The sequence below is a fragment of the Idiotropiscis lumnitzeri genome, chromosome 3 (genome assembly GCF_059441095.1).
Source record: "Idiotropiscis lumnitzeri isolate Australia: NSW breed Sydney's pygmy pipehorse chromosome 3, RoL_Ilum_1.0, whole genome shotgun sequence".
NCBI lineage: Eukaryota > Metazoa > Chordata > Actinopteri > Syngnathiformes > Syngnathidae > Idiotropiscis > Idiotropiscis lumnitzeri.
Window position 1 is genome coordinate 11,146,211 of NC_142393.1, and position 22,815 is coordinate 11,169,025.

A 22,815-nucleotide genomic window follows, 5' to 3' on the forward strand; every position below is an offset into this window, starting at 1 on the left:
CTATTGGCCCGTCGAGGAGGCGGGACATGCAGCTGTCAGTCATGTTGACTAAGGCAATCTGGGGATGTGCGTTTGTTCACTGCTAGGAAAAGGCAAAATTATGGTGAGAGAGCAGTGTGGACTCTTGATTCTCCAAATAAAACTTAAAGTCGCATTTTTTTTGTGACACCATATTTGCTAATCAACTACTGGATTTGCAGTTGGGAAACGTAGCATCAATTGAAATGTGCACAAATTCCTCCGCCATTTCCATTTTTCTGTACGTCCAGTCTTTCGTCATAAGTACTGTCTTCCTATTGCAATGCCAGACTTTAGTGATGGCGGTCGTGAAGCGTCCCAGATGCCAAATGCACAATCGTTGATGATGTCACACTACACGACACCGCATTTGTCTGCGTCGCAGCTGTCGGCCCAAAATTGGGCTCCATTTGTGCCGTCTGACGTCAGCATTACGACACTTTTACCCAAACATCTGTAAAAATCAAATCATCTCAACTAAACATCTTATTTCAAATTAACACCTGCTACTCAGCGCACTTCTATAAATAAATGCTATCCGAAGCACAGCGCCAGATGTTGTTTAAATACCACCGTGCAAGAATCCACAAGATCGACCATGACGAGTCACTTTGCCGGCAAATAACTTGATTGATCATAAATCCCATGTGTCGAGCCCATTAGTGAGATGCTGCGCCGTAAAAGCTGCACAAAGCGAGCGCAAGCACATTTGGAAACAAGTTCATGCGTGCCGCGGCTCCGCAGGGTCCTACTGAAAGATAGCTTGGAGCCTTTTTGTTCCCATGAACCTTCTTCCGTAACGGATAATGAAAAATAAATGCTGTGTGGCACCATTTCGCCACAGTGTATTGTTTTGCGCATCAATCCGAGATGAATATCTACCAGCTCACATGTGTAGCGCATATCGAAATTATGGGATGCATGTACTGGAAATACAAAGCGTTAGTTACTCACTATTATGCTCTTGCTCCTCCTCAACGTTACCCATCACCATGGCCGGAACTCCAAAGGCGGAGGCCAACACCCACACGCAGATATTCACCACCTGAACCAAAATGACAAGTAATTACTTTTCAAGTAGCGAGGCCGAGCGCTCAATTAGAATTGCTCGATAGGCCGATGAAAGGTTGACTGAATGCGACTGACGGTGAAAAGGAAATCAGAATGTCACACTCTGGTAATTTCAAAAAACAATATGATGCCATAAATGTATTGCGGCTATTCAGAATGTTTTCTGGTTTAATCATTGGACTGTATTATAAAAAAAAAACAATGAATATTTGAAAGGAAAGGAAACGGAACCATGTGTCAAATTTGTTATGGGACAGCGACCGTGCTGGACACCGTTTAGCTTAATATCCAGTTCCAATTTGGTGTCCATAAATGTTTTAATCATCACAGAAACATTAAATATCAATTGATTTGATTGGCTTGAAGAGAATAAATGGTTTAGAGCAGCTGTGGGTAAACTACGGCCCGGGGGCCACATGCGGCCCGTTGAACATTTTAAATCGGCCCGCCGAACTTGAAAAAAAAATGTAATGAATAAACTTTGTTATTGTTTTATTTTCTAAATGCTGTGGTTTTTCAAAGACATATTGCTGTAATGCTTTTGTTCACTTTCATTTAAAATTAAATGTATTTTTTTTCTCCGATGAGGTAAGGTTACCAAAAAACTCCATCTATCTGCTCCTGGTCCGGCCCCTCTGTCAAATTTTAGAAGCCATTGTGGCCCGCCAATCAAAAGGTTTGCCCTCGCAGTCGCATTTGCATTTTGTTTATATCCGGTTGTGTTGGTATGCGAAGCGTGCGTTTTACCTTGGCCTTGTGCGGCGTCCTCATGTCCAGAGCTTTGACGGGGTGGCAGACAGCCACATACCTGTCCATGCTCATCACTGTCAGCGTGAAGGTGCTGGTGAACATGTTGTAATAGTCGATGGACACTACCGCCTTGCACAAGGCGTTGCCAAACGGCCAGAAGCCCAGGAACACGTCAGTGCCCTGGAAATATTCCCAAATTAAAACAATGAGCATGTGGAGCTCCCATCTACACGAACGCGCTTCCATGGAGAGTTCATGATTTAGTCAAGTGGAGCGTGAAACCGCTTCACCTTTTGCTCACGCCGTTAATTGATCCTTACACAGATTAGACTTCATTTGCACATTAATTAAAAATGAAAATAATCATTTGGCCTTGATCACTTTTGAGAAAAGATAGTTTGAGGTCACTGATTGTTTGTCTTTGTCTGTGAGATTGCACACACAACTTGGTGGATGGGGGGGGAGGAGCCTAAAAATGGATTCATTATACATCAAAAAGTCCAGTCTTGAAAACAAATCAGATTACCATTGTAATATTCAAATTAAGTGTGAGAATGCTAAAAGATGTTTACTTTTCATTGTCATTGCCCAAATGGGGATGTTTTATGCAAATGGAAACTCAGTAACAAATAATATGAGAAGTTTATTCTGGCTTGATGAGCAAGTTCAAAGTTCTCCGCCTCAGCTGTGGAACCTTGAGATACGAGTTTAATTTTTTCTATTACCATGCTCTTAAAACAAAATACTTGTATCTCAAATATCATTTGTCCATTAAAATGCATAGAAATGCCATGAAAGCGTTCAAGCCAAAATCCGCTAAAAACTGCAATAATTTTAGGTACTGTGTTTTTTAATCAGAAAAATTAATACTCTATAAAATTGTACTTTCAAACACAGTAATTAGATAATGAAGTCAAATGTTAAGAAAGTATCCGTTATTGCCACATTTGTAGCTTCAACTTCACATTGTGCCACTCCTTCTGTTGGTCACGACTTGGCCACCTGGGGGCAGTATAATACAGACATCCTCAGAAGGTTCGTTCTCTGTGAGTTACAGGAATAGTAGTCGTTGCAGAGGATAAAGAATACATGTCTGTGAACATTGTTAAATCGTCTGCCTCTGTTCAAATATCCGTTGCTTAGAGTGGTAGAACGCCACAAATTACGAAATGTTTGTTGTCGCAAGTCCCTTTTCCTCTTTTCAGGTCATGTTTCTTGTCGAGCTGAGTGTTTTTTTTTTCCCCCTCGGTTTCTTTGCTACTTTAATTATTATTTTGGGACTTTGTTAAATTTATATTTGCATTTTTCTCAGCGCCTTGTTTGCCTTTTTGTTTCCGGAAATACCATTTTGTTTGAAGAGGGAAGATCCATTCTGACATACCTCCCTGCCTCTCTGCTTTTGGGTCTTCTAGTTTTTGCCGCACTCCGCAACACAATCTTTGAAATGTAGACTACGAACCAAACTACATTAGATAGATATTTCACACCATTAAATTGTTGATTTTGACAATTTAGAATTGATGAAGAGCTCACCTGGAATGGTAAAGTGGCGAGGAATAACGAGTCAGCCAGCGCCAGATTAAAGATGTAGATGTTGGTAGCTGTCTTCATTTTAGTGTATCTATGGAAACACACAAACACATGCACACGCACACACCCACAAACACTTTCAGTTAGTCTAAATGACAAATAGAAGCACAGCAGTGATGCTGTATCAAAATTCACAAAGGTGCGCTGTCTGCTGTTTGTCGTGGCGGGCGGGGCACTTTAATCAGACCTTTCAGCTTTTGGAATTCGTTTAGAGCATCACTCTAAACCAGTCGGTCCTGGTATCACTGGACTGACTTGGACCTTTTCAAGTGTTATTAACATGAGTGATGGAACAAGCTGCACACAAGGTCAGACACTAACAACTGGCGCAGCTTTGTTCAAATCCATGGCATGCACAGACTGGTCGGTGTCAGATGGCTGTTCGGAACCTCTTTCCAGGGATACATTACACATTTATCAAACATTTGCTTTTTTTTTTTTTTTTTTTTTGGCAGACAAGAGGATTCCACACCAGTGCAGACATGTAGATGTTTGGCACAATTGTAATCGTCACGAGTGTCCTAAAAATCAGACCTTTGAGGGCACAGTGGTGATCGAGCACGAGATTGGAGGTGGGCAGAAAATTAACCCAGCGATATTCAACATCATCCCACATCAGGATTTGATCTGCAACCCACAAACAAACACAAAAAAGCGAAAAACCCAACCACAAAATAGCGGTCAACAAGTACTGTTAAGTGAAGAACGTATGAGGAATATACACAGGAAGGTGTTTGTAGTGGCCAAATTTATTTCAAAGCCTTTCCTCATAAAATCCTCGACCAAGGGGGAAATTATGATTCATTAAATTGGTTATCTTGTTCTATCTGTGGTTGATTGCGTAATCATATTATTGAATGAAGCAACAAATTAGATTGTGACTCAACTCCCCATTTGCACTTGGCACAGGTTATCAGCAACGGGTCTCAACTGTTGGACTTACTTAAATAAGAACAAGAAAACACATTGCGATAAAATAGCCCCCACAAAGATAAGTGTAACACATGCTTATGTGCAGAGCTGGGCACTTGACCCTTTTTGCCCCCCCAGCCTCGACCCTGCGGCCTTATTCATAGAACTTGCTGGCCCCTGGTGACAAAGTCAAACAAGAACAATGGGGACACTGTCTTATTATCATATTTTTAGGAGTATATTATTCTCATCTCTGGCGTAATAAAGATTGAGAATCTATAGTAAAGATTGTGCTTTGAACCCATGACTCTTAAACCTTGATATCATGCCTGTGTGATTCTGGCCTTAAAAAAGATGCCTGCAGCCCAATAATTAACAACGGCCTCATAATTGTCATTTCTTCACCTTCATAAGTGAACGTAAAGCTATGGAGTACAAATATATCAAAGTTTATTTCCTTGAGTTTACTTTCTTTGCAGCTGATACCGTGCTTGTTCACTTCACTGCACCGCCCCTTGTCCAATTGTTGCAAAAACCTTCCTCAATCACAAGTTCCTTGGTTTCCAGTCGGTCTCCAAACTCCCAACTCCCGCGTTTCCTCTTCTCTCCATTAAAGTTGGAGGCAGGAACCGGGATGAAAGGAATTTGCAATCTGATGACTCTTTCATCCGGCGTGCTGTCCGCTTTCAAATATTAATCATCACTTTGAATTATTCACACTCGGAAGCCAGCGCTGGGTTGGCTCGTCACTGCATAAACGGAAAATATACTGTCAGAGGATCTATTAACTTTTGGGGGATTTTATTTTAAATACAGCACTGCATTACAATTAATTAAAGAGGATTTTTTAGTTTTCATTCACGCAACAAATTCTCCAACCTAACAAAGGCAATCTGAACTCCTTAGCTCACGCTCTTAAAATCCCAAAATACTTGGCTGACCGGAACGTTTTGTGAGGGTCTGTATGGAGTCCACTGTTCGAAGAACTTTCATTCAGTTTTCAACCAATATGACCACATATTGATGGAGGCGTTAGACGATTCGGAACTGTGACACTAAGATGGTTGGTGGCTGTCGTGGCAACAATCCCCAAATCTACAGATGGACGCCGATGGTGAGGAATGCCGTCAGGCTGAAAAAGGAATCTAATTTTTGGCCTGTTGGACTCCAGAAACGGCCGGTGGGTACCCTGATAAGCTCAGGGAGGTGCACAGAGTAGAGCTGCTGCCCGTCCTCGTCAAGAAGAGAAAGATGTGGTTGCTAGGATACCTAATGCTCGCCTTCCAGGTGGGATGATCGCTGTTTAGGGTGTTACTCCGATGACCCGACCACTGATAAGTGGAAGAGAATGGATGGAAAAACCTCTGAGGCCAAAGTTCAAATTGACTGTCTGACAGATGAGCCAAAAATCAAGTGTGGGCAAACTACGGCCCGGGAGCCACATTGCGGCCCGTTAAACATTTTAATCCGGCCCGCCCAACTTGGAAAAAAATGAAATGAATAAACCTTGTTAATGTTTTATTTTCTAAATACTGTGGTTTTTCAAAGACTTATATTTTGTTGTAATGCTTTTGTACCCTTTCATTTAAAATTAAATGTATTTTTTTTTTCTCAGATGAGGTGAGGTGACCAAAACACTCCATCCATCTGCTCCTGGTCGGACCCCTCTGTCAACTTTTAGAACCCATTGCGGCCCACCAATCAAAAAGTTTGCCCACCACCGGCCTAAATGGTTGTCACTTTTTACAAAAATGGAGTAAAATTTTGGTCAAACTTCTATCATTGCTTCCACATTAATCTCTTAGTAGTTTGTTATTGGTTACAGTTCTCCGATTGACCAATTGTCACCCACACCCCATAGCTCCTGTCCCAATCTCTTCAAAGGATGCGATCATATTGCGAACAGCTCAAATCCAATCATTTTTAAACCTGATGAATTTGTTTAATTCGAATGCATTCGCACAATGTTAGCAATCTTCATTTCCCCAAGGTAAGATTTGATGTATTAAACCCGTTAGAAATGTTGTTGCTGGGTAACCTGAGAGATTGGTTTGCGCAAGAAAAAAAACAACTAAAAGGTTATTTTTCCCCTGTGTTTCATCAACAGTGAGATAAATCAAAAAAAGATGTGATAAGGTGCAGGTGTGTTCCTCCAGTTGCCATCTCCAAAATGTCCTTGAATATGACACTGAGCCCCCAATCTCTGATGAGATGGTTGGCACCTCTCATGGCTAGTGTGAATCATTAGTGCCATGCGTAAATACACACACACGCCTGCACACACACGCACACCCACACATTGGTGAGCTTGCCATGAACAGAAAAAGCACACTTCTCACCAATTATATATATATTAGTGCTGTCTGTGTGCTAACTGATTAATCACAAAAATAGTAATTAACTGTGATTAATCACATTTTTTCCATGACTATTTTATGTGAGACTTTTTCTTGAATAATATGCTATAATTAATGTCAAATCACCAAATATGAAGTGTGTGATCCTTCAATTCTCAAAACTTGTACAGTACATTTAGTTTCCAAGTTATGCAAATTAGTGTTTGAAAAAACTATAACAGAGTTAACTGAGTTAAAATATTTAATCACATTAATTTTTTAAAAAATTAATCTTGAGTTGAGGCTCTAATTTTGACATATATATATATATATATATATATATATATATATATATATATATATATACATACATATTATTGTTATTATTTGTAATTTTTATTTTTTTAATTTTTATTTTGGGGAGATTTACGCCTCTACTACGCCGTTGACATGGTTCTCAAACTTCTAAATACTTGTTACACAGCAAATTTAACTTTAAAAAATGCAAAAAGAAAAAAAATTACCAAGCTGCAACTGTGTGAGGAACATGATCTACAAAAGTGGCCCCCAACCATTGTCCGTAACTTTTGCGGACCGCCTGCAGGGGGGGGGGGGGGGGGGGGGGTGAGAGGGAGGCTGGCTTGCTGCATATTGTGCAGAGTGGGCTTCATTCGTTAGCTGTGAGTGTGCGTAATATAACCGGGACAATTAGCATTATGAGATGCGTCAAGAAAACAATGTCATGGAGAGAAGCCGGTCACATCACTCTCACGAATAATGTCTCTCCCCTTGTCCGCAAAACTGGCTGTTCATCGGTCATTTACCAAAGATTCTCAAGCGAGTGAGAAACGTCACAGTACTGTTTCTGCGCCCAGCCAACACGCTTCTAGATGAATCATGTTCCCTCAAAAGATGAACTCCGTTTAGCAAAATATTAGTCAACAACCAATTAGGATGAATAACAAATAATTGTTTTTTTCTGTTTGATTAATGAAACTGAACAACAAATTGGAACTTAAACAAGGATGAGAGTCATATAATTAACCTACGAATATCATCTACCTCAGTCAAACTCTTCCTCCCCATACAGCAGTTGCAGCATATAAAAAATTAATGACTTGCATATAATTTCGTGTTCAGTCGACAGAGAGACTTTTTTTTTTTTTAGCAACGTTCATATCCGTATCAAATAAAAGAGCGGTGATAGTGGACTGACGACACTTTACGGCTGTCTTCGGGCTAACGTGTCTCAGATAGTGCAGTCGTAACAGATTTCGTCTCCCGGGGAGACAAGAGCTGAGACGCTTGTCACCCGCCAGCAGCCCGTGTCTTCGTTAAGTTGGCCACGAATTGGAGCAGCCTCATGGGGAGCATCCATGGGCGTGTGTGTTTTGTCGGATCATCGTGGGCGAAAGCCGCCGATGTGACGGAGCATGTGACCTTTGTGTCACAGGATAGTGGCCATTACAGCACAACATGTCACCTTACCTCTCCTCAGCCTCCGATGGTAAAATAAATGAGTTCCGCAGCTCACCTCCAACATTTTTGTTCAGCTATTCTACATTCTGCCAAGAGACACCTGACTTGAAAATCATTATAGGTCTGTGCACTTGCTTTCAAGGCCCACAACGACTATTATTATATATTGTACACTGATTTTTAGGAACCTTTGTGTGTCTGTGGACAGCCTATCGTAGAGGAAAAAGTATTTGGACAGGAAGCGTCGAGTTATTCTGACCCTTTTACAGCTCTAACAGCTTTGACATTTCTGGGAAGGTTCTCCACAATATGTTACAGGGTGACCGTGGGAATATAATATTTCCATGACTCCATCCCAAGTGTCTTAATGGGCTTGATCTACTACAACAAACTCACCCAAGCATGCCTTTATGAACTGTGCTTTATGCACTGTGGCGCAGTCAGGCTGGAAGAGAAAGTGCTTTCCTACACAATAAATTTTATCGAGTATATTTTACTCTAAAAAGACTATATTTGGGGCGGCACGGTGAACGAGGTGAGCAGGTCCGCCTCACAGTGCAGAGGTGGAGGGTTCAAATCTGGCCACGGCCTTCCTGTGTGGAGTTTGCATGTTCTCCCCGTACCTGCGTGGGTTTTCTCCGGGTACTCCGGTTTCTTCCCACATTCCAAAAACATGCATGGGAGGTCGATTGGACACTCTTAATTGCGCTTAGGTGTGTTTGTGAGCATGTGCCCTGAGATTGGCTGGCAACCAGTTCAGGGTGTACCCCGCTTGCTGCCCAAAGACAACTGCGATAATCTCCAGCACGTCCTGGTGAGGAGAAGCGGCTTAGACAATGGATGGATGCAAGAAGACTATATTTGGAAAGTAAATTATTCAGAATAAATTTTATGGTGGATTTAACGTTTTTACGCACAAATTTGACTTTGTTTACTGGGACCAAATGAAGTCTTTTTATAATAAGTGCATTCTACGAATTTTACCGTGTACAACAGTTGCCACAATTGGAAGCATACATCCATCTTTAGCGTTTGTCCTCACGAGGATAAAGCTGACTGTTGTCAAGTGTTGAGAATTGTTTAAGTTTCACTATCTTCCTCCATGTTTGTCTTTTACTTGGAACAACATTTAAAAATGAATCGACCGCACTTGATTTTGGAACTGCAGTTCAGTGGCTGGCAAGTAAAAGAACAGCACCAATGGGACCTTTCCTTCAATGAGGCAAAATAATATCGGCCTCACCTCATGCTTCTTCACTATTCATATTCGTTCAGTAAAACTAAATAATACATTCAAATGAATGCGATCAGTAAAGCTAAATACCCAAAACACCACTATTAATTACAATCAACCTGACGATGTAAAATTAGTTCATATTGTGAGTTCCTGAAAAGATACTGGAGACGTGACGGAGACATAATATAGGCGCCTGCCGGCAGCCAATTTCCATCCTTCTCCATCCATTTAGTGAGGGATTGTGTAATGTGAAGTAAATAAAACACTTTGCGTCTTGCCCGTGTATTTGTACAGGAAGAACACAAATTCAACAGTTTAGACAATGACATTCTGGAGATTATTGGATTAAAAAAACATGGAAAAAAATTACAGACCATAGAAGTAACAGTAAAAAGAAATATTTGTTCATTATAATTATTCTGTATTCTATATTTTTAACTCTTCACGAGGCTGTTGAGCCTCTGCTTCCCCCTGCTGCAAGACACTGGTCTCAAATTGCTTTCCCAACAAATCGGTGCATCGAAGGCAAGAGAGTGCCATATTTATGGCTATGCCTTTCAGGCTGACAACAGTAAAACTTGTGTAGAACATAAATCTATATTTGAAAGTACCAAACAAGAAGCGCATGTTTTAGAGATATTATTGACAATTAACAATTGGTTGCACAGTTTTCAAACTTGGCATCTGGCGAAAAGCAAATGTAAATAATTTATTTTAGAAATGTTTCAATGGAGCTTGTTGCAACCATCTTTTTATTTTTTAATCCATTCAATTGGGTGCAGGTACGTCTGTTGCACAGGACCGATACGGCAATTTGATGATGCAAAACTAAATTGAAAATAATGGTGATAAGTTATCCCTTGTTGATTCAAAGTTGAGCACTGGACTAAAACTTTAATATGAATTTTGCAATTTGTTGAAGGGAGGTTGACCCAAAGACAAGAAAAGGCAACCCCAAGCAGTGGATTTATCTGTGAAAACGATTTGAAGCTGGAGGACCGAGGACGAGTAGATAGCACACAGATAGCAAATGAGGCAAAACCAACTGACAGGAGTCGCCCTTGGCCAGCTTTGACACGAACATAAAACTTGAAGGAAGGTTACAAGGCCCAACCTGAAGGTGAATGGCAAACAAAAATGTGTCTGACAACCATGTAAAGATTTCACTTGAGCGAACATGAAGTATGACTTTTCTGAATTTTAGTACTTGGGCCACATAAAGAGGTAAACTAGCGCAATATATATATATATATATATATATATATATATATATATATATATATATATATATATATATTTATATATATATATTTATATATATATATATTTTTTTTTAAGTAAATGTCAAAAGTCCCACACAAACAAAAGCAACACATGATGCCTCTTTCTACATTCTTGCATTATTTCAATTAGGTAAAAAACAAATATTGTTGAAAAATATTCTGATTGATTCTGAATTGACTAGCAACCTGCCTTGAGTGAACCCAGCCTCTCGCCCAGGTGTTGGGCAAACTAAGGCCCGCGGGCCACATGTGGCCCATTAAAGGCTTTAATCCGGCCCGCCGAATTTGAAAAAAAAAAAAATTAAATGAATAGACCTTGTTAATGTTTTATTTTCTAAATACTGTGGTTTTTCAAAGACGTATATATTGTTTTAATGCTGTTGTTCACTTTCATTTAAAATGTATTTATTTATTTATTTTTTTTCTTTAATGAGGTGAGGTTACCAAAACACTCCATCCATCTACTCCTGGTTCGGCCCCTCTGTCAAATTTTAGAACTCATTGTGGCCCGCCAAGTAAAAAGTTTGCCCACCCCTTCTCTAGCCCAAAGTCAGCTGGTAAAAACATCAGACCCGATTTCAGAAAATTAAATGCTTTTACGTGTGCCTTATAGTCGGAACAACACGGAAAAATATACTCTACAAAATTTACTGTCGCTATCCATTTTTCGTAGTACTAATCCCCTTTTGGCTCAAGGGTGAACTTTTGTGCACGAGTTGGGGTACACCCAAGACTCGTCGCCAGCCGATCACAGTGATGCCTTATTACAGTATTGAAGCAAAATAAAAACAGAGTTGAATGGAACGAGTCTAGCTGCGCCAAAGTGACATTGATACAGGCTCTTTCATCAAAGTTTTTTGTTACATTGTGCTCCTGTCTGTCTATTCACATACACAAATAATGTAAACATCTGCCCGAGATAGAACAATACTAAGGAGGAAAAAAAGGCTTTCATGCCTCACTGATAAAGGCCACCATTTCAGTGCAGCAAGAACCAATTGACAGGAGAATTTGTCGCACCTTGTTTTCAGACGCAGGCTTTTTTTCATGATCATTATGAAGCATGCAAATGAGCCGCACATGGCTGATAAGTTTACTAATGCAACTGAACGCTGCTTTGTGCGGCGCGTCTACAGTGATCATTAGCCGACACTCACGGCTACCAGAAGATGAGGGCGGCCTCAAGGATGAAAGAGTAAAATCAGATAATAAGGGACGGAAGAAAAACAAGAAGAAAGGCTTGTCTGCACCATTCAAGTTACGTTTTCTTTTCTCTTAGGGCATCAGGGACCGCCTGAAAACCGAATGCAACAAGTACAACAGATACAATTAAATTCAAATGTAATTTCTGATATTGCAATAAAACTTTGATGACTCCATCTGATCAAGCAATGAGCAACCAGGAATGGCACACTGCGAAACCCAGCGACTCAAGTACTAGAAATCGAACTTTGTAGTACTTACACAGTGATATGACCTAAATTGTGAGTGCAGATATAACAAGCCGAGCAGCTATTGAGCAATGCAAGAGGGGCACGGGTGGTGCATCATGGACAACTTAAAATCTCAACAAAACTCAAATCATCTTTCTTTATCCAGCAACAATTAACTTTCTGTCGCACTTACCCTCATTTGGGGTCAATGGGTGACTTGGAGTCTATTCCAGGTAAGGCAAAGAAGGGCAGCTTTTTATATAGCGCGTTGCATACGCTATATAAATTAACAATATTTAAAATAATTAATAAATAAAAGAGTTACAGATGTTTATAAATGCCCAAAATTACTTCAGAGGTCTATATATATATTAATTAAAAAAAAAAAACATACATATATATATATATATATATATATATATATATATATTTACTTACTTACTTAAATACGGTAAAAATTACGGTAAAGATTACGGTAAATATGGGTCTGATGTGAGTTCATATGAGCTGGCCCGTTAAAGTTTAAGGAGTGGTAATGAGCCAAACTGCCAGGAAGGTCGATGCGCCATTTTAGATTGAAAATCACAATTGTTCCCTAACTGCGAAGCAAAGGTGTGCGCATCAGTAAATTTTGCTGGTCCGACACACATCATTCACCAGCGGACGGCCACCTGCTTATTTAAAGCTGAACCAAAACGTTAATAGTCAATCCATCATCATTATTTTAACTGCGCTTCCATCAAACTAAATTATAGTTTGGCACCACTATTTTGGGGCTATCAGTAAAAAAAAGGAAAAAAAATGTTCATGAAAAAGTTTGGACACCCCTTGCAGTATGTTCACCGTAATCTCTCAAAATATCATCTGTACAAGTTTATGTTTTTAATCTGTTTTTTTTTAGTTTGGAGAGAACCGTAAAAGTGATGCTGAGGTCTGATAAAAGTCCTAACATGTATCTTGTGGATACTCTATGCGTGGGTTGTTATGGAAACAGGCAGGAGTCCTTGAAGGCTGCTCACAGTGAGGCTTCAGCTTGAGCTTCGGCCTTAGGCCAGCTCACTGCTCACTTCACTCTGATTATGTTCCTCTCTGAGGCACAACTTCTTTTGTGAAGGATGCAACAGACAGCAGATGCTTGTAGGGGTGCCTTCTTGTCGCCCTTATTGATGTTGTTGTGCGCTTCAAACATGAGAGTTCAAAGTGTCCCCCCACCACCTACAAGCTGAGAGAAAACTGGTCATAAAAAATAGGCACCGTAACGTCAACATGGGTTGCTTTTATTCAGTTTTATCTTGAGTAATTGCACCAAATTTCTGATTTGGACTGAAAGCAGGAACGCAGTTACTTTATTTTACTGCCCGACAGATAAATTGGCAAAAAAAAAAAAAACAATTTGTAAAGGTTATAAACTTCATCACCATCCGTTTCTGGACGCTGTTCATCTGCTCAATTACTGATTCGTTCCAAAATATTTATTCCAATTGGACATAATATATCGTGAGAATATTATATAACAAAAGGGAAACAATCCGCTATAGGGTCAAACTGGCATATGGATAAAACCTTTGTTCACTTTAACTACAAAATACCGTAAGTTTCCCACTGTCTCAGGGCTCAGGTAACGACCAAACTCATTTTCAGGGTTTGATCATGTGACATTGGCATTTTCAGCCGACAGCAAGTGCGTGAAATGACCGGCCCCGGAAACGGATCAAAACGTGTTGAGCACAATAGTAATCAGAATACAGTAATTAGACAAGTGGGGGCACATAGAACATATAGTTGTAAAAAAAATGTTTGACTTGACCTCCACTTTAACTGTCATACAAATAAAACAAAATATTCTCTTTGACTTAATGTCTCTTTGTACTATACATCATTCCTATGTTGTGATTACATTTCACTTCCATTTACTGTTCTAGGGTTACCATCACACGTTTCTTTTTCAGTTTCACTTCTATGGGGCGAGTTCGGTTTCACTTTGATCCAAGACGTAGCGGTGCCATAAAATTAATGATAAGAACATCTGATCAATCTAATTGTGATTGACAAAAGTCATGGATTTATATCATACCTGATTGATTGGATGTTGTAATGCATGAAACTACTCACTATGGCAACAAAATAGCAATGATGGATATAAGTTAAGACTTGGGAGGACAAGGAAGGATGAAACAAGAAACAAAAGCACCTTTGTTGTAATTTCTCATGATGGTGCGTGATTGCTTCCCATACAAAATACGTACTTGTCGGATTCATCAAGACATTACATCATCTGTGTTGGCATTCCAACCCCTTCTCTGGGTCCTTCTCTGAAAGTGAATCATCCTTTCACTTTGTCCTGCCTCCCACAGTTGCCGCCTCCCCCTCTATCACAGCCGAGTCATCGTGACACGCCTCCGAGTGTCTTTGGTCGACATCTCCTACATCTCACGCTGCTAAAACTAGACACATTCAAGGGTCATGCGTAAGAGAGTCCCCAAAAAAAGAAGTTTGAGATCATATTTGGCCTCTTTGACACCCCACGTCTGCCTTTGAACATCTCTTTAGACCTGCGCTCTAATTAGAACGACGGAAAGGAGAACGAAGAAGGGCGGCTTCAACAGTAGACGGATCGCACTTCAAAATAAAAAACTGTCAATTTAAAAGTGCTATTTTTAAACATATCGCCAGACAGATTCCTCTGTCAGTGTTGTCATGACAACACCTTATTTTGGGCTTGATTTACTACGATAACAAATAGCAGACTCGGAATTGGATGTTTGCTTAGTTTACTGGAGGCCCCCCAAAAAAAATAAAAGAAGGAAGATTGCGATTGCTTTGAGGCATAAAAGTCCTAATTTGTTTGATTCAACTAATCGCAAGCCCCAATCCTGCGTAATTTTAAAACTTGGGTGAGCAAACCCGCAAAACTGCGCGTTGTGAAGAGTAAGTGAAGTGTAATTTAAGAGTGAAAATGCGTTTCTGCTCGCTTTTCTCTTCAGACAGTAGCATGCTTGAAAACAACTCACTGCTCACCTCATTGCAACGCCCAAGCTCCACCTTTGTTCATCATCGAGCACCAAAAAATTAATTTCATGTCGAGTGTTAGAAAAGCATGGGGAAGTGTGCTGTAATTCCAGATACTTTGTGTACTTTGTCACCCCCAAAATGTCAGTGACCTCTTACGACTCCTAAGAATTTTTTAAATTGTGCAAATGTGTGTATCTTATTTATTTTGTTACTGTCGTGCAAGTGCAAAAATAAAGTAAGTTAACAATTGTAAAAATTGAATTGAAATAAAAAATACTGTGCAGGTGATTAATATCACGGGTGTGCGTCATACATTTTTTTTTTCCCAAACATCCTTGTTTCTCATTAATTATTTATTTTTTTTAAATGTGACTACAAGATGTTAAAAAATAAATAAAATAAAAAGAAGATCCTAACCTGAAAAATAAAAAAATCTAAAATAAAAGCATACATCACCAATTTGTGACTTCTGAACGATTTGAAATGAGAGCACCCAGCTGTAGCATATCTGCGGCAATAATTGTAATCAAATATAGATAAGTTTGGGTTTGATCAAATTGTTTTAAACACGCCGCCCACCACTCTCCATCGATATAGCAACAGTGATCTCACCATTTCGGAATATGTTTAATTTATACCGTCACTGCACACCAGATGTTTCTCGCAACTTTGGACACTGGGAACATTCTGTTCGCCAACGAATTCTTCTTACCTTATAATGACGTACATGACCAGGAAGTTCCCCACCAGGCCGATGACGCAAACAATCATGTAGACCACCACGATGGTGACCCTCACTCCGGTCGGCAGCAGGGCGTCGGTTTCGTTGTAGGCGCCGCTGAAATTGTTCTGGAAGAGCGAGTCGTTGTAGAGCTGCAGGTGACTCAGCTCGGCCAGCAGGAGCTCGTCGGGGAAGTCCATGTCTGGGCGAGGTCGCGGGGCGAGGGGATGCCTGCTAATTAAGCAATCTGACCTGAGAAGGACACAAAGAACACTTTGAGTCTCTCTGGGCTGGTCCAAACAAAACATATTGCCCCATCCTATGAAAACAATTTAATTTGTTTTTCATTTACGTTAAAACGGTCAGACAATGAGTCCGTTGAGTGAAAATGGGCCATTTTGAAAGAACCTTGAATGCATCATGCTATTTGTGCAGCAAGCCTGTGTCGTGAACGGGATTTTGCTCTCCCTGAGCATGCTTTAAAGCAGGAGTGGCCAAACTTTTTGATTGGCGGGTTCTAAAATTTTACAGAGGACGAGCAGATGGATGGAGTGTTTTGGTAACCTCACCTCATCGGAGAAAAAAACATCTATTTAATTTTAAATGAAAGTGAACAAAAGCATTACACCAAAATATATGACTTTGACACGCCACAGTATTTAGAAAATAAAACATTAACAAGGTTTATTCATTTAATTTTTTTCAAGTTCGGCGGGCCGGATTAAAACATTTAAGGGCTGTGTGTGGCCCGCGGGCCGTAGTTTGCCCACACCCTTTAAGGGAATCATTAAGCCATGATCGTCCATTTTTCAATATCAAGCTCAATTTGTGTATTCCTTTTTTCAAGAAAATTATATTATCTTGCATTTTCTATTTTATCGCTTTGTCTTTTTTTTTTTGGGGGGGGGGGAACATTCCAAAACGTATAGACATTGTATACTTAAATAAAAAATATGCTTCATTTTAAAATTAAAGCCCAGTACGAACGTGGAAGTTATTGTATAAGGCCATTGACATGCTAATTGAAAATTAGCATCGACTTCCAGAAGGGATATTCCATCAAATAACAAAGATTCCCACAAAAACTGTGTCGAAACACAAAAGCCATTTCTCAGTTGGCATTCTTGTCCGTTCTTATGTCCTTGTGATCTTGTGAAAAGTCATCAGTTGCGGCCTGAGTCCTGTTCCAATTGAAAACGCATGAAATACCCCGCTGTTTTTTTTCATCTGCTAGCTTAAACCGAGGATGCATCCGTTGGCGACTTATGAAGACTTGCTACAATTCATTTTATGCTGCTACCAAAATGGCTGAGTTGAGGTCTCACGTTTGTAAGTATTTTTTTCCATATAATATTTATGCCGTCGTTTTGTACTTGGCGAAAAGAATAGAGTGTTCAATGTAAAGGGATGCATAGGCATGAGGGTATAATGGAAGTTTTGAGTAGTTGAGTTTTGGAAGTTGAAGAAATGCTAAGTTTTTAAATCAATGACATCATTTTTATTCATCATGATATCAATATAAAACATAATAATAAAATTGCCCATACCTATCTCCAAGAGATTTCTATGAACTGGGTTAGCGGAAATCTACATTATTTTTTTCAATATCATGCAGCCCTACTTTCAAATTATTAGACTAATAATGTGTGGAATCTTTGAGTATCATTTCAGCATTTCGAGGACAGGCTGTTTCGGAAACCAACAACGGTCACCGTCAATTAGCGAGCTTCGGTTATAATCTTGCTAAGATGAAGGACTAAGATTCAAAAATAGTTCCAAACTCGATGCTACACCTCATTGAATATTAACGGGTTATTTTGACTCATTCCGATGTGAAGAAACATTGACAGTGCCTGGTTATACAGTGCTTGCTTCCCTACTCCAGCTGCTGCAACAACACCTCGAACTGTCGCCACGGAACCGACTCCTGCACTCTGCCTCTCTTCAGTCATGAATATTCATCGGAACAGTAACTCTGCGGCTGCAGCATCCCCGCAGTTACCGCCAGCCTCAATACATGTGGGCTCTATATGCGTTAGGTCCCCCCCCCACCCCATCCTCCACCCTTTTTCACCGCATCGCCGCCATACCGATATGCAATCCACATCCACATCACTGCAAGGCGGAAAAACAGGGTGCAATCGTGCAATGCAATGAGTTTATTTTATGATGGCAGGTGCTCATTACAGTTCTTGCGTAAGCGAAGGTGTCACATTTTAAACTCAGACATGCACGCTTTGGTGTGATAGTAAGCATGCGAGAAGCGTTTGCCTGACGAACATACTGTGTTTTCGTGTTTTGTTTCAAAATTATTATTTTAATGTTGCTTTGGGCTCCTGCTCAGACTTCCATTTCAACTCTTCGGCAGACTAGAAAGAGGGTAAACTTCGGCACTCTCGCTTTCTGTGTGATTTGTTTTCTTTTTAATTCCTCCAGAGTCACCAGTGAATAAAAGCATACTCTGGATGACTAATTGACGACTTACTGTTTAGCCGATTGTGTGGAATTGAACGTTGATTGATGTTTCTACATCCAGTAGACTAAGCTCTTAATTGGTTGTCACGGTAACTTTGTTTTGCTCACAGCAATACTGACATAGAAACAGGAGTTCAGAACATTCAGAGACGTATTCTCTCATCATATTACAAGCATCAACTACTACACAGATGACAAACTCAAGGCCCGGGGGCAAGATACGGTCAGCCACATCATATTATGTGGCCCGCGAAAGCAAATCACGAGTCAACTTCAATGACCCTTAAAAAAATATATATATACATATAGCCACATTTTAAATAGTCATGTTAGAATATTGGTGGGCGACTGGTTAGCAAGATGGCCTCACAGTTCAGGGGTGCAGTGGTCGATTCCGGCTCCAGCCTTCCTGTGTGGAGTTTGCCTGTGTGGGTTTTCTCCGGGTACTCCGGTTTCCTCCCACATTCTAAAATCATGCATGTTAGGTTGATTGGACACCCGAGGTGTGTTTGTGAGCACGGATGGATATTTGTCTTTGTGTGCCCTGCGATGGGCTACAACCCGAAGACAGTTGGCATAGGCTCCAGCACACCCGCGACCCTTGTGAGGAGAAGCGGCTCAGAAAAAGGATGGATGGACGTGTAATAAATAATAACATTGAGATTCGACAGGAATATTTTGTTACACTTTTTACACTAACTTACCAAAAAAAAACTAATTATTGTCCTTGACTTTTAATTTGTTGTGTATTCTGTTGTAATATGATACGACGCTAAACTATTTATTTGGGTTCACCGTCATAAAAGCCCTGTAAGGGAAGCCGTAACTATACTCTTCTAAAACTAACGAGTCACATAACTCATGGGAAGAGAACATTGCTAATTGGGCCCAATTTGGACATTTTGACTCGGGTGTGCACGGTTGCGAGTAGTTTCGGTATTAATTGCTGTGTGTTGAGCCAAAAAATGTAGTTATACAAGCCATGCACTGACTACTTCACCTTGTAGCAAAGTGTCACTCAAACCTGGAAAAAAACTGGACACACGGCTGTAAAATTGTTTCAAAATGTGAGCTACTCTATGTGGCCTACAATTAGCTGTTGGCCAGTCAAGGTTGTACCGGCCTTTCGCCCAGCTCATCAAACCTAATAAGGACAAGTGCGACAGAAAATGTCTACCTGTGCATTTAAATTATAGTCGGTGACACGAGACTTTAAGTGCGCTAATCAGATGAGGGAATCAAGAAGCTTCTAACCTCCCGTTAGCTCAAACCAAAGTTCTTGTTTGGAAATGTTTCACCACTCTGCGGGCATTGCAGGACTTCCTTTTCGTCAGAATGCCGCCTCCTTGGCAAGGACGATGTAAACAAAATTGTGTAGCAGCACGGAAGCATTTTAAGGAGCCACGATCATGTTCCAACTCCTCGCAGTGTTTCCGTTGCTGTGGCCGCCACACAGCAACGGCAGCCTGAGTGCTCCGGTTGTCTTTGTCATGTTTACGCTTCTTTTATACCGCGTTGTCACAAAATCAAACAGTCAAGTGTTTTTACAATTTGGAATCCAACCAAAGGCGAGGGTTAGCACATCTGCCTCTTAGTTGAGAGAGTCCAGATTCCGATCTTGGCGCTGGAGCTCTCGAGCGCAGTTTGCAATTTCTCAAGTTTCCGAGTTCATCTGAAAAACTTTTGTGAGTTGTCCCAAAGTGTAAATGCGAGTCTGGATTGTCGTTCGTCTGCTGTACGTGATTGATTGGCGAGATCCGGGGTGTTGACCGCCTCCTGTCCAAATTCGTCATTTAAGTCACATAAAACATTTGCAACAACAAATTGAGCAAATCAACGGAAATACAAGATCTTAATTCTGTGATCATCGAAGGAAAATCATTCTTTGTGTTTTTTTTCATGTTTCCCTTGTTGTGTTTTTTTTTGTAACATTTTAAACTTGGTGGTTGTTCTCACAACGCCATATAAAGGAGCGTCTCAACTGCCTTAAACTCACCTCGAGGTGTGAGGATTTAGCATTGAGGAGCTTCCACTGGCTTCTTAAATCGAAGGACATCTAACGTAAGCGGAAGTTTTGTAGCTCCTCAATGGTGACGTATGAAATTGGGCGTATACCGGCTGGAACATTCCACCAAAACATTTCTACCTTTTCCCATCTTTGCACCTTTGTCAGTCTCCGCCCTTCTCAATGGAATTTATAGTGTGAAGTGTTATCATGTAAACAGAGAGCGAGGGCCTGGAAAGCTGCAATTCGACAAATGAGATGAGCCCCAAATGACGCCCTGCACCCCAACACCGACCACACCAATGACAAACAAATTGCCATGGACTTGACATTTTCTTTGAAATATTGAATTAGAAACAAATATGAATTAATTCTGGACTTTGTGTCCAAGCAGGACTGGTTATGGATTAAATTATTAAAATACATGATTCTGAAACATTTTTAACCTGAGAGATTTTCAACAATTTCAAGACGGAACTCTCTCGCCCGCTAGAATTTCTTACATTCGTGTGGCATTGATGAGTCACTCAAGGAAAGAACAGAATTTTCACTTCAGATTAGCTTCAGGTTCCGGCAAGCTCCTTTTGAGTTTGCCACACACCAACGGGGGCTTCACTAAACATAACACTAACATAATTTGGTGGACAATGAAAAGACAAAAAATGAGTAGCATACACGTACCACCGAGTACTAATCCACTCGTGGAAACAAACAACAGGTAACATTAACAATGAAACCTAGTTAGACTCTCCTATTAAGAAAATGCTTTTGGTGTTTTTTTTTGTACTGTGAGTGAAGTTATTGTATTCCCTTTGGTGAGTGAACGAGAACCACACAATCAAGACCACCCAGTTTGTTTTCACTGCATGTCACGGGTGTCGAGGCAGTTGTTTCAACGGTGCTGATGCAGTAGAATCAAGTCAATATGAAGAACCATTGAAAAGAATTGTCTCTGATTGGTCATATTCACTCTGTAACACGTCATTATTGAAAATCGGGTTGCTATGCAACGCCATGTTTTTCTTCACATTTCATGTAGCTATCCATACATACTTTTCTGCACCAAATCCCATTCTCACTTTTTTTTTTTTTTTAAATCACACACAATTTCAAAGTGTAGAATTTTCTGCCAGCAGGCTAAAAAAAAAAAAAAAAAAAATGTCGTCAAAGCAGTTGACCTTCCCTAAATGAACGCGCGCCCATGAAGGACTGGCTGCATCTGTCTGATAAATACAGCACATGCTCAGTACGTCAATAAATCTGTCTGAGTGTGTTTTGTTTTCCTGGTTCAATCTCTGCGTGTGTGTGTGTGCGCGTGTGTGTGTGTGTCGGCGCTTTGATGAATATGCATTCAACTCACAGTCCAAAGAGTGTGTCCATGTAAGGCTGCCTTCTCTTCCACAACTAATAGGAAAACAAAGCCAATTTCTTGGTCACAATCAGGTGCGTTTGTTGCATTATTAACAGTACAAAGACCCAATCCAGTCTCATAACAAATGCAAAGTACATTTCTTATTGTTTAAAAGTACGCTTGTGTGAAAAAGTGCAAACAGGTCACACCAACAGAAACATACCTCAGTGAAAACGGAAGACGTAGAGTTGTTTAGTCTTCACGCCTCGTCCAAATAGTTTTGGTTACATAAGTCATTACTACCCGGGTGCGATGACACCGATGATGAAGAACACGCACGAACAAGCACACACAAATGTGCCCACTCGCAGCTTCTGTTTCCATTGCTACCTCCGAGTAGCTTGCTGTAGCTCACATGAAACCGTTACTAGTGCTAGCTGAGAAAAAAGAGTGATGAGGGAACACAAGATGAGATGCCAAATCCACATTTGGTGTCAATATCGGGTGAGGCATTGCGACAGTTTAGTGTTTACATTAAATTTGCAGTGCATGTGTGGAATGTTTCTTTACAAAATGGCACCACCATCTACTGGCCTAGCATGTATAACACAATTTGTTTGGGTTGAGTGACTGTTTTTTAAATGCAGAAAAAAAGCAGGTAATGTCAATGGGTTGGACGTATTAGCAGTGAAGACAACAAAAGGGAAATGCAAATAAAATAAAGGTACCGTGGTCCACTGTTGGTTTACTACTCATGTAGGCCAGCACACTAAACTTAACATTCACAAACCCGGTTGAACTCAGGTGCTGTTTAATGAGTCGATTGAATGCAACGGGTCACACTAAATACTTTCGGCCTATATAACCGTTTGATGTTGTTGATCATTAACACATCATTAAAGCAACAAGTTTAAAGGTAGAAGAAACCATTCAAATAAAATAAATAAATGAATAAAAAGCAACGGACCATATTTAGCTTAATGTTGTTATACCAACGTCATGCTTGACCTCATCACAACACAAACATAACCACACTTTGCCATTAAACCAAATTAAAAGCCTGTCCGTGTTTTTCTCCACATTTTCCATCAATTTATTTTGTGTCCAAGTGAGCCTATCATCCCAGAAACATCTTTGGTCCC

General features: G+C 40.3%; 1 protein-coding gene across 2 annotated transcripts in view; it reads right to left on the bottom strand.

Moving 5' to 3' along the window:
- Positions 1-22,815, bottom strand: part of LOC148339906 (delta-type opioid receptor-like) — a 34,535-nt gene that overhangs the window by 11,064 nt on the left and 656 nt on the right. For both annotated transcript variants that reach the window (XM_088291097.1, XM_088291098.1), the window contains exons 3-6: positions 15,834-16,094; positions 3,373-3,460; positions 1,837-2,019; positions 973-1,063 (exon numbers count right to left, since the gene is read on the bottom strand). In XM_088291097.1, the coding sequence (XP_088147223.1) occupies positions 973-1,063; positions 1,837-2,019; positions 3,373-3,460; positions 15,834-16,094 (623 nt within the window). The remainder of the gene's footprint in view (positions 1-972; positions 1,064-1,836; positions 2,020-3,372; positions 3,461-15,833; positions 16,095-22,815) is intronic.